Source organism: Mastigoproctus giganteus, chromosome 2, assembly GCF_048544385.1.
Source record: "Mastigoproctus giganteus isolate SK-2022 chromosome 2, ASM4854438v1, whole genome shotgun sequence".
In the NCBI taxonomy this organism is placed as follows: domain Eukaryota; kingdom Metazoa; phylum Arthropoda; class Arachnida; order Uropygi; family Thelyphonidae; genus Mastigoproctus; species Mastigoproctus giganteus.
In genome coordinates, this window is record NC_143576.1 from 66,736,565 (window position 1) to 66,752,241 (window position 15,677).

The 15,677-nt window shown below is 37.6% G+C and overlaps 1 protein-coding gene across 3 annotated transcripts in view; it reads left to right on the forward strand.

Annotated features, from left to right (window-relative positions):
- The window catches only part of Phm (Peptidylglycine-alpha-hydroxylating monooxygenase), a 271,952-nt gene that overhangs the window by 215,305 nt on the left and 40,970 nt on the right, over positions 1-15,677 (forward strand). For all 3 annotated transcript variants that reach the window (XM_090389021.1, XM_090389029.1, XM_090389034.1), the window contains exon 9: positions 5,537-5,590. In XM_090389021.1, the coding sequence (XP_090245147.1) occupies positions 5,537-5,590 (54 nt within the window). The remainder of the gene's footprint in view (positions 1-5,536; positions 5,591-15,677) is intronic.

The window sequence follows — 15,677 nt, forward strand, 5'->3', positions numbered from 1 at the left end:
TGATTGTTGGAATGCAAGCCTGCTTCTGTGTAATATTGAGCTAATCTGCTGTATATTAATCTTTCGTATATTTTCCCTAGTACAGGGAGTAGGGCTATTGGTCTATATGATTTGGGATCAGTAGGGAGTTTTTCAGGGTTTTTCAGGATTAACCTTAACACAGCTTGTTTCCATATTTTTGGGAATATACCTTCTGTCATACAGTTATTATATAGTGCTATTAATTTATCTGGTGCTATTTCTGCTAATTTTTTGATAATCTCAACCTCTAAGAGGTCAAAACCTGGGCATTTATTGTTTTTGGTTTTAGATAGTGCTATTTCTAAGTCTTGTATAGTGAACAGAGGTTCAATATTGGCATTGTCATATTCAGTGTTTTCTTTTATAATGTCGAGTTGGGTGGGGGAATGATTTCCAGTTTCAGTCTGAATGATACTGTCTAGGATGTTATTTACAGAATCCACCCAACACAGGGTTGGGGTTCCATCTGGTTTGACAGTAGTTTCTAAGACATCTCCTCTTGGCAGCTTGTTGGTCACTATTCTGTAGACAACTCCCCAAGGGTTATTGTTTCCAGTAGTTCCCACCAAGTGCTTCCAGCATTCCTTTTTCTTATCTCTTATGAGGGCTGTATACTGATTCCTGAGAGTTTTATAAGAATCTCTCAGTGCATCCACCTCATTTTGTGACCAAGATGTTCTGGCTCTTTGAAAATGTCTCCGTGCCTGGTGTACCCTACTTCTGAGTATAGTCAGTTCGGGACACCACCAGGGAACTGTCTGCTTCCTCGGTTTTTTCCGTGGGATAGACAGGGTTGCTGTTTTTGTTAAAATGTTTGTCATAGTCAGTGCTTGCTCGTCCGGGCTACAGTTGCCTGATCTAGACCACTCATTTTCCTGTTTTTGCAGCTCAGCTGCTGTATGTTCTGCAAAAATCTGCCAGTTTGCCTTTTTAAGGTTATACCTTTTGATATCCAACAGAGAGTGTTGGGTTGTTTGTAATTGCCTGTTTAGTTTGAAGGAAATGGCTCTGTGATCTGATGTGGTCCAGGCTGGCTGGACACACCAGTCTGTGATTTTATAAGCTATTGAATTGGTGGCAAGAGTGATATCAATGTCACTCTCCCACATGGTACTGCTAAAAGTTGGGAGGTTATTTGGTTGGTTTAGCACTTGAAAGGGTGAGGTGGCTATATAGTCTGAAAGTATCTGGCCGTTGTGTGTGCCTGCTCTGTCTTCTGTACGGCTATGCCATAAGGCTGACCGGCAGTTGACATCAGCACACACTATGATATTTGCAGTAGGTAGCAAGTTTGTGACTACTTGTAGGTATTCAATAGTTGGATTTATATCTTCACCTGGTCTGGAATATAGTGAAATAATGTAAAACTGTCCTACAGCACTGGTAATATGGGCACACACTCCCACTGGGGAGCAAAGGTGACCCACCTTTGTGACTGTAAGGTCAGTATTTTTAACTACTATTGCTGTGGAAGGGACACCTGAGGTGTATTCTATTATTTTATAGTCTCTTGGGTATCCCTGAACTCTACCCATATGTGCGTAGGGCTCCTGGAGTACCAAGATATCTATATTATTTTCTTCCAATTTGAGTTTGATCTAATCTACAACGGCTCTTGCTCTTTGAGCATTCAATTGGACAAGATTTAGAGCCCTAGTCACATTTATGTTTTCAATCTGGCCCATAGTTGGTCCTAGATTGTATAAGTTTTGCCATTTTTTTATAACTGGGGCATTTATCATCCCTGATACTATGTGTATAGTCAGTCAGCCGTGCTGCCTTGCAAGTAGCACATTTTGGCTGCTGAGACTTATTTTTGCAATTTTTGTAATCGTGGCCAGTGACTGCACAGTGACCACAGACAGGTTCTTTCTGAGTGCAGTCTCTGGCAATGTGACCATATTTATGACAGTTAAAGCAACTTTGGATAGGGAAATGTTCTCTAAATCTATGACTGGTCCAGCCAGCATAGATTCTCTGTTGTCCCTGCAATACCTTCCAAATTTTTGGTGTAATTTCTGCAATTATGTTGAGTTGTCCATTCCTTTTGTTTTTTGTTGCTCTTTTCAGCAGGAATTCAGCAGCAAATTCATCTATTGTCATTTCATTGTTAAAGTTTTTGAAGTAGATATCCATCATGAATTCTTTTTCTATTACTGACACAGGTACATCAAAGATTATAATATTAGGGTTTTTCCCTTTTGGTTTTTCAGGGAGCAAGCCCAGTTTTTCAATTTCAGGATGGTTTTCTATTTTTCTCAGATCTTCTTTGCTTGCTACCTCGATCAGGACTCCATTATTCCTGATTTTCCGCATGTTGTTTATCTTTATTTCTCTCAGATGAGGCCTCAGCTTTGTTACCACTGTGTCCTTAACTGCCTCACTGGTTTTATGGGTAGAGTCACTTTTTGCTTTCAGAATAACAATGTTGCTTTCCTTGTTTATATTAGGTTGCTTAGTAGCTATTTGTTTTGCTTTAGTTATGTCCTGTTTGCTATTAACCTTTGCACATTGGGCATAGGTTAGTGTGTTCATTGTTTTATAGTTGTTCTTCTCCTCAGTTGTAACCTCTAATTTTGATTTTAACACTTGGTTCTCTGTGTTTAATTCAATCAGGCGCTGCTCAAGCAGTGACCAACAGTTCACTATCTGCAGCCTAATTGCAGAAGTAATCCTGTTGGTTTGCTTGTGCATATATTCTTCTAGATACACTCTGGTTTCCTTTGCCTGTTTGATAGGGTCAGTCAAATTTGTTAGGTAGTCTAGTTTTACTTCTTCTGTCTTTTGTTGCATCTCTGGAATTTCTATAGTTTCTTGATTTTTTTCCTTTCCTGCCCTTCTTAATACTGAGGGGGCCAGGAGGCCAGCTATCCAGTTCGTTACCATTTTCCTCATTAACAGGGGCTTTCTCCTTGAGCACTCTAGCTTCATTTCCAGAGGAGTCTTCTAGGTCATTGTCCACAATTTTGTCATTATTTGATTTTTCAGCTATAATTTCTGCGTTAAATTCACTTTTAGCAATTTTCTGACGTTTTAAGTAGTGGTTTGAGGTACTTATTTCCAGTGTAGGCCCACTAGAAATCAGAAATCGCGATTTTCAGGTTTTGGCGGGAAACGCCTGTAGACAAAGAAAACTATTTTATAAACTAAGTATAAGTTAATTCTGTCAGGAGTATTATATTTTCCATACAGAATAACCTTATCACGAGCCGTTTCAAGTATAATATATTCAAATTTCTCGACTTTTGAGACGTATTCAAATCAGTGGCTATGCCAGTGGGCTCGCTACCGCTGAAGCTGTAGCGATCGCGCTGGACAAAATCACTCTCAAAAGACGGTACTACACTGACAGCGGTAGAGAACGAAAAGGACCTGGGGGGTAATTGTGCAGGCAGATATGAAGTTTTCTGAGCAGTGCAGATGGTTTGCAAGAGTAGCCCATGATGTCTTGTCAATGACATACAGGAATTTTTCTACCAAGGATAAGGAGGTGATTCCCTTTGTATTCCCCAATGGTCAAGCCACACCTTGAGTACAAGTGTTATACGGTACTTATACAGGTCTGTAGGTCTCATTTTAAGAAGGATGTAAAGCTGTTGGAACAAGTACAGAGAAGGGCAACAAGATTAGTGAATGGAATGAAGGGTTTCTCTTACGAAGAAAGGCTTAAGTTTTGCAAATTACAGTATCTGGAGACTAGGCACCTGCGAGTTGATCTGATTGAGGTGTATAATGCCTTGAATGGTTTGAGCATGCTCAATGCTGATGGGATTCTTCCTCTTGCTCAGAATAATCACCTGAGAGAGCATAAATTCAAATTGAGGAAAGCCAGTTGTAGGATAGATGTGCAGAAGTTTGCATTTAGCCAGCGGGTAGTTGGTTGGTGGAACAGATTTCCATCTTTTGCTGTAGAAGGTGATAGCCTAAATAAATATAAGGCTGAGCTGAACAGGTATTTGGAATGAACGGAACTGATGCTGCATAAGCTTGCTTTCTTGCATCATATGCTAATGCTAATTTTAATTAAAATTAATTGATATTATAATCTGATTATTCCCAGAAATATAGAATGGCATATATTTATTTTCCATATTCTCTTGTTGAAGCTATTTTGTCCCCAGATTTTTATGGGTAAAAATAGTAACCCTGGTACAGCTTCCTTATATGTTATGAAATCAATACAGTGACTTAATTCACAGAGCATACGATGACTTAATTAAGATTATGGTGAATTTTTAACATTTTCGTGCATATGAAAATATGTCTAAGTTTTATTTTAAAGATAATTTCAAGTACATTTCAAATAATGTGTTCCTTTATCCATAAAAATAACTTTGAAATATATCTATTACTACTGCCCTGTTATGGCTGTTTCCATCTAATAGTAGACAGTTTTAGTAGATGTCAGTGTTCAAATAGCTCTTGAAAATTGGAAAAAGATTACATATTTGTCAGCTGTTTTCCAGTTTTGGTTTATAAAAGCTGAGACTGAAGAAATTTTCTGGAATTCTGATCCAGAAGTTAAAGGATATTGTTGCTTTTGGGGGGGGAATGGTGATTTTTTTTTTTTTTTTTTTTCCAGTTTCATGAGTACAGCAGATGGGAGACCACGGTGATGGATTGGTTTGCAAAAAATTCTTGAATGGAAAGCACTATATATGTGGGAGTGCTATATCATAATACAAGCATCCATTTTCTAAAACACACTTTTCTGGCCATTTTATTCAAACAGCATTAATCAATTGTAGAACTGTTTTGTAGTATTCCTGTTTAAGCATATGGAACAAATTCATCATTAACAATGACTTATGAATCAAAAACAATAAGCATAATCTTCTTATTTGATGGAGATTGGCCTTCTTTTTTTGGGCCTTGGAGAAGACTATCTTCTGTGGGGAGAAGTAGGTTATACCCGTAACTCATGATTTTTCACTAGTACTGATGGAAGAAACAAAGTGTGGTCTAGTAGCAGCATGTTGATGATGATCCTAATATGTGAAAACTTGCTTTGCTCCATACTGTGAGGAAACTGGGCTGTAATGCATCACATTCCCAAATCTTGTGATTTTTATGAAACAAGCATAATTACACTAGCAGCTTTGTGGATTGTTAAATGTATGTCATTTCTCATTAGATCACAGACATGATTGATTGAATCAGTAGTGTGTTTGAAGTGAAGGCAGCCTTAAAATTTTTTTGTGGGGTCTGTTGCACTTTTACCTAATTTGAAATAAAATTTTATCCCAATTTTATGCTGTTCAGCAAAATCACTTCTTTCAATGTGTGTGTAGGTTCATTCAATTTGACTATAGATAAATGGGTGATTTTTTGTGTTACTATATCTACTCATTGAACATGTGACAAATCATAACTTGCCACAATGCTGAAATTTCAAGATACAAAGTCAGTCCCCAAACATTTTGATCATACCTTGTAAATAAAACAAACGTTGATATTATATTATTGCAATTTCACTTTAATATCATGATGTTAATTTTTATTCATTGTCTTTCAGATGTTCTATCCAGTGGAAAATAAGACTTTAAAAGTAAACAGGGGTGACATATTGGTAAGAAATATAAAATAATATTTATTTATTTTTTATTCATTTGATGAACTAAATATTTGATAGAACATGTTTTTTAAGGTACATACCTTCAGTCTGCTGAATGTGATTAGGAGTGTAATAACTAAATTAGAAACTTTCACTAAACATTTTAAGATAAGGATCTCATCTTCAGACTACATTAAGGGAATCATGAATCAGATACTCGGTATATTTGGAAGTCATGTGTCAGTGTTCACTCTTGTGATCTCATACTTATACTGTTTGAAGTGGGAAGTTGATTTATAAAGTCATCAGATGCCAGAAATTAATGACAATGTGAGCATTAAGCAAACAAAAATGATTATGCTGAAATATTTTTATAGTCAGGGGTTCATAGGTTTATAATGAAACTACTGAATGCAATTTTAAAATAAGCCTATATACATTAATACACTGCGAATGGTGAAAAACTTTGTAGTGTGTATTTAGCTATTGTGTCTAATATTATCTCATTCTATTTTCAAATTGAATGCAGCAATATTATTGCTGCATTCAATAATATTGCTGTACACCCAACAGACATTAGAAATCATCATTAATGATTATTGGCCTTCCATTCACTATTTTGGTTGATGCGGGACTAAATATTTGGTTAAATATTTAGTCCCGCTACAGAAAGCACTCTTTCATACCAGTCCTTTGTTTCACACTGTCAATCTATCTGCCCCTAGGCCTATTACCATACTTTGATTCAAATATCTGTTTAGTTCATCTCCCACCATTCAGATGGTATGTGTATGGTAGATGGTAAACAGTAGTTTTCTTTGATTATTTTCCATCATATCCATTCACACCGGGGGGGGGGGGTGACTAATAAAACAATAAAATTTGACACCAAGCTGTCAATCCTACCTGTCCAATTATTGCTTTTAAAATAATTCAGTGCTTGTCTAACCATTTCTTTAAAGACAAAGCAACAATTTAAACAAGCAAATAATTTAAAAAAAGCTCAAACAATTTAAATGACATACAAATAATAAAATTTAGAAGAATATTTATCTACATATCTAATTGGAAAAAAAAAAAAAAAAAACACATTGATATAACAATTATACTAATACTAAATTTATTAATTAATTTTTTTTTTTTAAACAAACTTCCTGTCATAATTTTACTTTCTGCCTTTGACATTTATACATTCAACACACTTATTTCTTCACTCATCCAGGCACGCACACTTTTCACCCTTACATTCACACAGCCCATTTCACTCAGACTCCGCGTTATCTGCTAATTATACTCAATTTAAAGTAATATTGAGTAATATGCTTCACTGTTTCTATTAGATAGTGTAGTATTGGCATTTAATTAATTTAATTTATTGATCTTATTAATTTAAAATAGCATGCCCCAAACTAGAGCAGCAAAGCAATGGGCACAAAGTGGCAGTGACTCGGGGGAGAACTGGGGGGGGGGGAATGTTTGCCGAACTCTCTGGAACGGAACATGATATTGCCATGGGGGATGTCTTTGTGTGTGCACGATTAAGGAGTGTAAGGAAATCAGGTGACAACTCAGCGTTGTTATGGGCCTATATGAGAGTTTGAAGGACAGGGTGGATGCCTTGAAAAATCTAAATTGAGGGGCATCAAGCTCTCAGCTGCCCACATCAACGCAAGAGCTTGCACTTGGTCATCACACACCACAGCAGCAACCCCCCAAGGCAGAATGCGCTGGTCCCACAAGAACTAGTAGTTGTTGATGACTCTATTGTCAGGGAAACAGGTAACATGCTTTGTAAAAAGGATAGGTAGAACAGGACCAGGGTATGTCTGCCAGGGGCAAAGGTTGATGACATTGTAGAGCGGATATCATCTTTTAAGAGCACAAAGGGTGATATTGTTGTACACGTTGGCACTAATGATATTAAGAGTAGGAGACTGGCAGAATTACTTAACAAGTAAAGATAACTGTTGAACAAAAGAGTATTAGGGTTGAATTTGAAAGTGTCTGCAATTCGACCAGACACGATAGGAGGGAGTATATGATGAGAGCCTTGTCGATCAATTCGACCCGGGAAATATTGTGCAAGGCTCAAGGGATAGAATTTTTTTCAGCCTGGTCTGTACTTGTTAACAGGAGAGACTGCTTCTACAAGGATGGGATACACTTAAATAGAAAGGGTGCAAGAATATTTGCTGATGCTATCGAGGCAACGTTAGGTGGGTCGGAAAACTGATAGCTTGGGGGGATACAAGGACTAACAGTTTAACAGTAGCCATAGGCAGAGGTGAAGGTGATTCTTGCACAACTTCTATTAGAATAAGTAGCAACCTGGAGCGAGGGGTGTTGGGGGTTTCAGGGACGGATGGCAGTCATCCTGAAATAGATGGGTATATGGGATGTCTTAGGGTAACTAGGAATAGGAATTGGAGCACGTATGCTTGCATGTATACCAATGCTAGAAGTATAGTAAATAAATTTGATGAATTTGAAGTGTTGGTCAAGACATCAAAGGCGGATATTGCTGGGATAGCAGAGACGTGGTATCACACAGATATAAGGAATGCAGAACTGGAATTTCGGGAGTACAATTTGTACAGAAAGGATAGAAAGGGAGGAGGTGTTATGCTGTTAATTAAGAAAAACATAAAATCAAAAGAAGTGCATCCAGTTGATATAGATGAACAGTGCACTGTTGAGTCAGTTTGGTGTGACATAAGCACTGCGAAAGCAAAAATAAGAGGAGTGTGTTATAGGCCTAATGACTCGAATGAGTACAATGAACAATTATACAGAGAAATAGAGTGGGCCAGTAAATCAGAATGTCTTATAATGGGGGATTTTAACTTCCCAGATATTGACTGCAACTTGTAGGTTGGTCACTAACACACTAGTCAGAGTTTTGTGGATTTATTGGATAATTGTTTTCTGCAGCAGCATGTTCGAGAGGCAACCAGAGAGAGTAATACTCTTGATCTGGTTATCAGCAGTGATCATTCGTGTATTAAGAATTTGCAGATAAAGGAACCACTAGGTGGCAGTGATCACAGTGTACTGATGTGGGATTTACTTAAAGATATAATTACCATCAGAGGTAAAGGAAAGGGTTTTTGCTTCCGTAAAGGTGAGTACAGTGTTCTCAGAAAGTTTTTAAATTCTGTACAGTGGGATAAACTGACGATGTTACCAACATTAAATTCTAAGTGGGAAGCATTCAAGGAATTAATCGTGGATGCTCTAAAAGTTTCATACCTGTTAAGAAATATTGTTCAAGATTTAAGCCGAATGGTTATAAAATGAACTGATGAGACTCGTAACAGAGAAGAAAAATGCATGGGATGCATATAAATTATCAAGCGAATCAGAAGCCTATGGCAGATATAAGCTAGTCTGTAATCAGATCACAAAGGACGTTAGGCAGGCGAAGGCAGATTACGAGAAATCCTTGGCAAAAGATGCTAAGAAAAGCAGCAAGGATTTCTTTACTTATATAAACTCGAAAAGGAAGGGGATGAATCTGATTGGTCCACTTGACATCGATGGTTCTACTGTTGATGATCCTGCTCAGATAGCAAACAAACTGAATGAGTATTTTCCATCTACATTCACACATGAGGAATTATTAAGGTTTTAAAATGGCAGAAGGTTATCAAATTGTAGCAAGATACTTAATGATTTTGTAATAACTGAGAGCAAAGTGGAAAAGAAATTGTTGAAGTTAAACATAAGAAAAGCACCTTGGGTAGATGGGATCTATCCAGTTATATTAAAGGAGGCTGCAAAGCAACTAAGCAAACCCTTAGCCATAATTATGAGAGCATCCTTGAACTCAGGGGAGGTTCACACAGACTGGAGATGTGCAAATGTATCCCCAATTCACAAAGGGGGATCGTAGGGTGACACGAGTAATTACAGACCAGTTAGTTTAACTTCTGTTCTGGCTAAAATAATGGAGTCACTGGTTAAAGATGCATTGCAGGATCATCTAGACAAGACTACAGCAATAATTCAGACACAGCATGGGTTTGTTAAGGGAAAGTCTTGTCTGACAAATTTGATAGGATATTATGATGTGGTTACAAAGGAACTGCCGACCGGGCTAGCCAGGTAGGTAAAGTGCCTGCCTGGCAACCCAAAGGTCGCGGGTTCGATTCCCGCCTCGGGCTTGGATCACAGTAAAAAAAAATGCAAAAACTTTGGGAGGTGCAATATGGCCATAGAAGCTGATGCACCAACAACTAATACAAAAAAAAAAAAAAAAAAAGGAACTGGATGCAAAAAATAATTTTGATATCATATATTTGGATTTCAGGAAAGCTTTCGACACTGTTGCGCATGAAAGACTATTGTACAAATTGGAGCAGAATGGTATTAAGGGTAAGTTGCTACAATGGATAAAAGTGGGAGAAGACAGAGGGTGGTAAACAATGGGTGCTGCTCTTTGTGAACTAATGTTATTAGTGGAGTCCCACAGGGTTCCGTGTTGGGTCCACTGTTGTTTTGTGTATTTATCAATGATATTGATGAAGGTATATCAGGCTTAATGTTGAAGTTTGCAGATGATACAAAGGTTGACAGGGTTGTTAATGACAGTAATGGCAGTGTGCTACTGCAACAGGATCTAGATAATTTGGGGTTGGGCTAAGAATGGGCAACTGAAGTTTAACCTTGACAAATGCAAAGTACTGCATATGGGTAGAAGTAACCCCAGAGAAACGTACCAACTGTGTGGTACTACACTTAAGGTGGTAGAAAATGAAAAAGACTTGGGAGTAATTTTGCAGGCAGATATGAAGTTTTCTGAGCAATGCAGACAGGCTGCCAGGGCAGGTCATGGGGTTTTGTCAATGATATATAGGAATTTTGCTAGCAGGGAAAAGGTGATTATCCCTCTGTATAAGGCAATGGTCAGGCCGTGCTTTGAGTACTGCGTACAGGTCTGGAGGCCTCATTTTAGGAAGGATGTAGATTTGCTTGAGCGTGTACAGAGAGATTGGTGAGGGGAATGAAGGGATCCTCTTACCAAGAGAGGCTTAAGTTCTGCAAATTGCAGTGGCTGGAGACTAGGCACCTGCGCGGTGATCTAATTGAGGTGTATAATGCCTGAATGGGTTGACACGCTGAATTCTGATGGGATCCTTCCACTTGTTCAGATTACGAACCTAAGGGAGCATCAATTCAAATTAAGAAAAGACAGATGTAGAATAGATGTTCGGAAATTTGCCTTTAGCCAGCGGTTGGTTAATTGCTGGAACAAACTTCCATCTGTCGTTGTGGAAGTTGATAGGTTGAATAAATTTAAGGAGGAACTGGACAGGCATTTGGAAGGAATGATGTGTTTTTTTTTTTTTTTTTGGCTGATGCTGCATAAGCTCACACACATGCTTTCTTGCATCACATGCCACTACAACTACTTCTTACTATTACTAGTAGTAATTTCCACATTTACTCCTTCAGCAATCACCCTTTCTTACACATTCATCCCCAGTCATAAATTATCATTCACTCACCCTTCCTAGCATTTCCTTTCATACTCTCACCTTTACATTCACGCCAATTCTCGTTCATTTAATCCTCATTCATACTAGCATACTTCAGAAACTTGCAGCTTACTAGTTTTTCCAGCTGACAGGTAACCCTGGCTGCACATCTATACAAGTCTCTTTAAAGTCCTTTCTGTGAGCGTTGTCATGTTTGGGAACTCTGTCTGTTTTGATTGGACGTATGCTATGATGAGGGCAGTACCAGCCTGCCTTTATCCCCAATCCGGGGCCGGCCTTGGGTGCAATTGTGCCTCGTGCTTGGCAAAAAAATTAAAATAAAAAAAAAAAAAAAAAAAAAGAAGAAGAATAGATGGGGTGGAGGGGGTAAGATAAAGAAAAAAAAAAAAAGAGAAGGGAAGGGAAGGGTTTTTTTTAATTTTTTTATTTAAGTTGAACGGCTCCTGCAAAACCCAAAACAATGACTTTTTTTTACACATGCTTATTAAGTATCATTAGCATTTTATTAATGAGTACAAAGGACACAGACAAAAATGATGTTTTTATTATTTTATTTTATTATTTTTTTTAAAAATTCATAATATGTGAAAAGCAAAGTCTGTATAATTTATAAAGGTGTGGCCATTGTCTAGGTCATTATCTCAAGACCAGTTTTTACACATCCTTTGAAGTATCAAAAGTAATTAATTTTCACACATGTATACCCCACTTTAGTTAAAGGCCAGACATAAGGTGGGGTATACACGTATGAAAATTAATTACTTTTGTCTTGCTCCCGCTGTATGGCCAAGCAACCCTTCTCGCCCTACTGAATATAGTACGCATCACTATAAAGTTGTATTGTAACATTGGTATGTTTTTATTTGAATAATTATGCTCTTTATCTAAGTAAGTAAAATTTATATTATTCATTTTATTTATTGAGTTGGAGATGGAACACAACACACACCGGCGCCTCCGTAGCCAGGTGGGAAGGAGCAGCAGTGCGTAGCACAGGCTTCTTGATTAGACCGGGGTTCAAGCCTGTCACCACCAAATACGGAGGATGCGGAAAGGTCAGGGAGTGACCACCGCATATTCCCGGAACAATATGGCCTTAGTTGCTAATGCTCCTAAAAACCAAAATAACAAAATAACAACACACACCACAAACTATGGCAATGCTGCTGCATTGGGGCTACATGAACTTTGGAAGACAGATTCATTTCTCAAGACAATTCAGGATTTTCATTCATAAACAAGCAAATTTTTTAAATTAAATATAACACATTCTTATCAACCCAGCAACTGGCTACCACCCGAGTATACTTTAGCCTGATTCCAAGCTTATAGAAATATTAGTAAATAAAAAGGTAGTCATGAAATATTAGCATTTAGTAGAGGCATACGATGCAAGTAAGCAAGCTTATGCAGCATCAGCAAAAAAAAAAAAAAAAAAAAAACCCCTCTCATTTCACCCCTCCATTCGTTCCAAATGCCTGTCCAGCTCAGCCTTAAATTTATTTAGGCTATCAACTTCCACAACAAAAGAAATACAGTCAGGGGAAAGAGACGATGCATGCCAACATGCTACTGAACGATGTTTGCATGGTACAGAAGTTGGACAGGCAGTAGGTGATGGGACAAGAGATGGAAACATGGCCATTAGCAGTCCTATTTATTTTCTCATACGGGAATAGGTGAAATCACTAGTGTCAATTCAGGAATTGAAAAATTGTATGAAAGTCTTAGAAAAAGATCAAGACAGGTTGATGTTTGCTGTTCGTGGTATGCAATGCCATTTATTAAAAAATTCTCTTGGGTTATTGCTACCCTATGCAGTACTTTGCAGTTGCCACTTCTCAGCCAATTTGGCCAACTTATCTAGATCCATTTGGAGTAGCATACTGCCTTTACTGTCGTTAACGTTAACAGCCCTGCCAACCTTTGTATCATCTGCAAACTTGGACATTAAGCCTGATATACCTTCATCAATATCATTTAAAAATATACAAAAGAACAATGGGCCCAGCACCGAACCCTGGGGAATTTCACTGATAACATTTGTCCATGAAGAGCAGTGTCCCTTGATTACCACTCTGTCGTATCCACTCAACCATCCCTTTATCCCTTGTAGCAACTTACCCTTAGTGCCATACCTCTCCAATTTGTACAGCAGAATATTCAGCAACACCAGTGTCAAATATAAGTAACATCACAGTCTGATTTTATTTTAGTGTTGGTGAATTTATTTTATATTTTTTGTGTGTATGTGTACTCTGATTGTCGTAGGGAAATATGTTTTATTTTACAATACACAAATTTGTCACATAACAGTCTGGCTATGCAGTGTTGTCATTTTTAATGCCTATCATGCTAGATTTGGGTTTCTTTTTTTTTTTTTTTTTTGAAACAGAAAACTGCAAGGACTATGTATGATTTATTACTATGCTAACAAGAGACATCTCAATCACCGATCCTTTGATCCTCACATATGGCTTTCTGAACCTGACCAGTGTATTGGAAGGGACCCTTCCTGTGATTAGTGTTTATTCCATGGTGTTCAGAGAGGGAACAAGCAGTGACCAGGCAAAGTAAAGTGCCTACTTCGGTCACTAAAAAGCATTGTTTCGTTAAGATTATGGTTTAGAGGTTCATTTGTAATTTTCACAACAACATTCTACCCTTGTCTATTGCTCTGTCTGTACAGCCAACAAGACCCGGAATTTGTCACTGGCCATGAATAATATGTTTTATAACTGTCCAAGTTTGCAGATGATAGAAAGGTTGGCAGGGTTGTTAATGGCAGTAAAGACAGTATGCTACTGCAACAGGAGCTATAAAAGTTAGGCAGATGGTCTGAGAAGTGGCAACTGAAGTTTAACATTGACAAATACAAAGTACTCCATATGGGTAGCAGTAACTCAAGAGAAATGGGTTACACTCAGGGAGGTGGAGAATGAAAAAGACCTGGGGGGGGGGGTAATTGTGCAGTCAGAAATGAAGTTCTCTGCGCAGTGCAGATGGACTGCCAGAGCAGGTCGTGGAGTTTTGTCAATGATATATAGGAATTTTGCTAGCAGAGACAAGGAGGTTATTATCCCTTTGTATAAGGCAATGGTCGGGCCACACCTTTAGTAATGTATACAGGTCTGGAGGCCTCATTTTAGGTAGGATGTAGAGTTGCTAGAACGAGTACAGAGAAGGGCAACAAGATTGGTGAAAGGAACAAAGGGGTGTGTGCTTACGAAGAAAGGCTTAACTTCTGCAAATTGCAGCAGCTGGAGACTAAGCACCTGCAAGGTGATCTGATCAAGGTTTAAGGCCTTGAATGGTTTGAGCAGACTCAATGCTGACACGATTCTTCCACTTGCTCAGATTAAGAACCTGAGGGGGCATAGATTCAAATTGAGGAAAGACAGTTGTAGAATAGATGTGTGGAAGTTTGCCTTTAGCCAGTGAGTAGTCGATTGCTGGAACAGACTTCCATCTGTTGTTGTGGAATTTGATGGCATTAAATAAATTTAATGCTGAACTAGACAAACATTTGGAGTGTCCGGATGGGTGCAATGGGAAGGGAGAGGTTTTTTTTTTTTTTTTTGCTGTATAAGCTTGTTTTCTTGCATCATATGCCTCAATTAATGCTAATGCTAATATGTACTGTATCTATTCTGTTTTTGTTTGTGGTGGGAAAATTTGTTGCAAAGTTAATTGAAGGAGTAACTTGGAAAAAGAGAATGGGAAATGAAACAAAGAAATTCAGCCAATCACAGAGATTTTCATTTGATTTATTGGCATAAAAAGAAAGTTCTGAATCTCTTATCAAGCATCATGTATCAATCTGTGATCTATATTTTTAAGTTTCTCAGAATGTGAAAAACTTTTCTCATTACCACAATTGTTTTTTTTCCAACTTGTGATAGAAAGGCTGAAGATGTAAGCAAATTTGTTATTCTAGTTTTCATTCACAAATTGTGGATTCATAATTTGTGAATGTGGGCCATTCACAAATGATCCACGACGTCCAGTTTTGATACTAATATATGCTACTAATTGCTTTAGATTTATTTTACTGTTCTTTGCAATTTGACAGAACGATTTGTAATTTTATTACTCTGGTGTCAGTAATTTTTTTTTTTATTGAAAATCAGAGAAAGATATAATATGAATTTCAAAAAGTTAGTTTTCTTGTCTGCACTTTCTTTTTTTTTTTTTTTTTTTTTTTCCGCACTTAGTGAACAATGAATGCACACCTCTGAATAGAAAAGTATGCATTGATTAGCTTTGTGCACAATACAATGCCAACTTTATAGTGATTCTGTAATAAATGATTTTATTATTAAATGTAAGTGAATTTATTATTCCAGTTTTCATTAGTTTTACATTATAGACGTTCACAAATTATGAATGGTCCATGACGTTGGCAATCATCAAACATTGAATAGTTGTAATAATAATATACAGGGTGTCTCAAAAATATTGGTACAAACATTTAGGGGAGGTAGGTAACATCTAAAGGAATGTGAATCGCATAGGAAGAAATAACCGGAAACATCATCGTAAGTCGGTACACGGCACTGTTCATCAGTTCGCGAGAGGGAAAATTTCTGGTTTACTCATTCAAG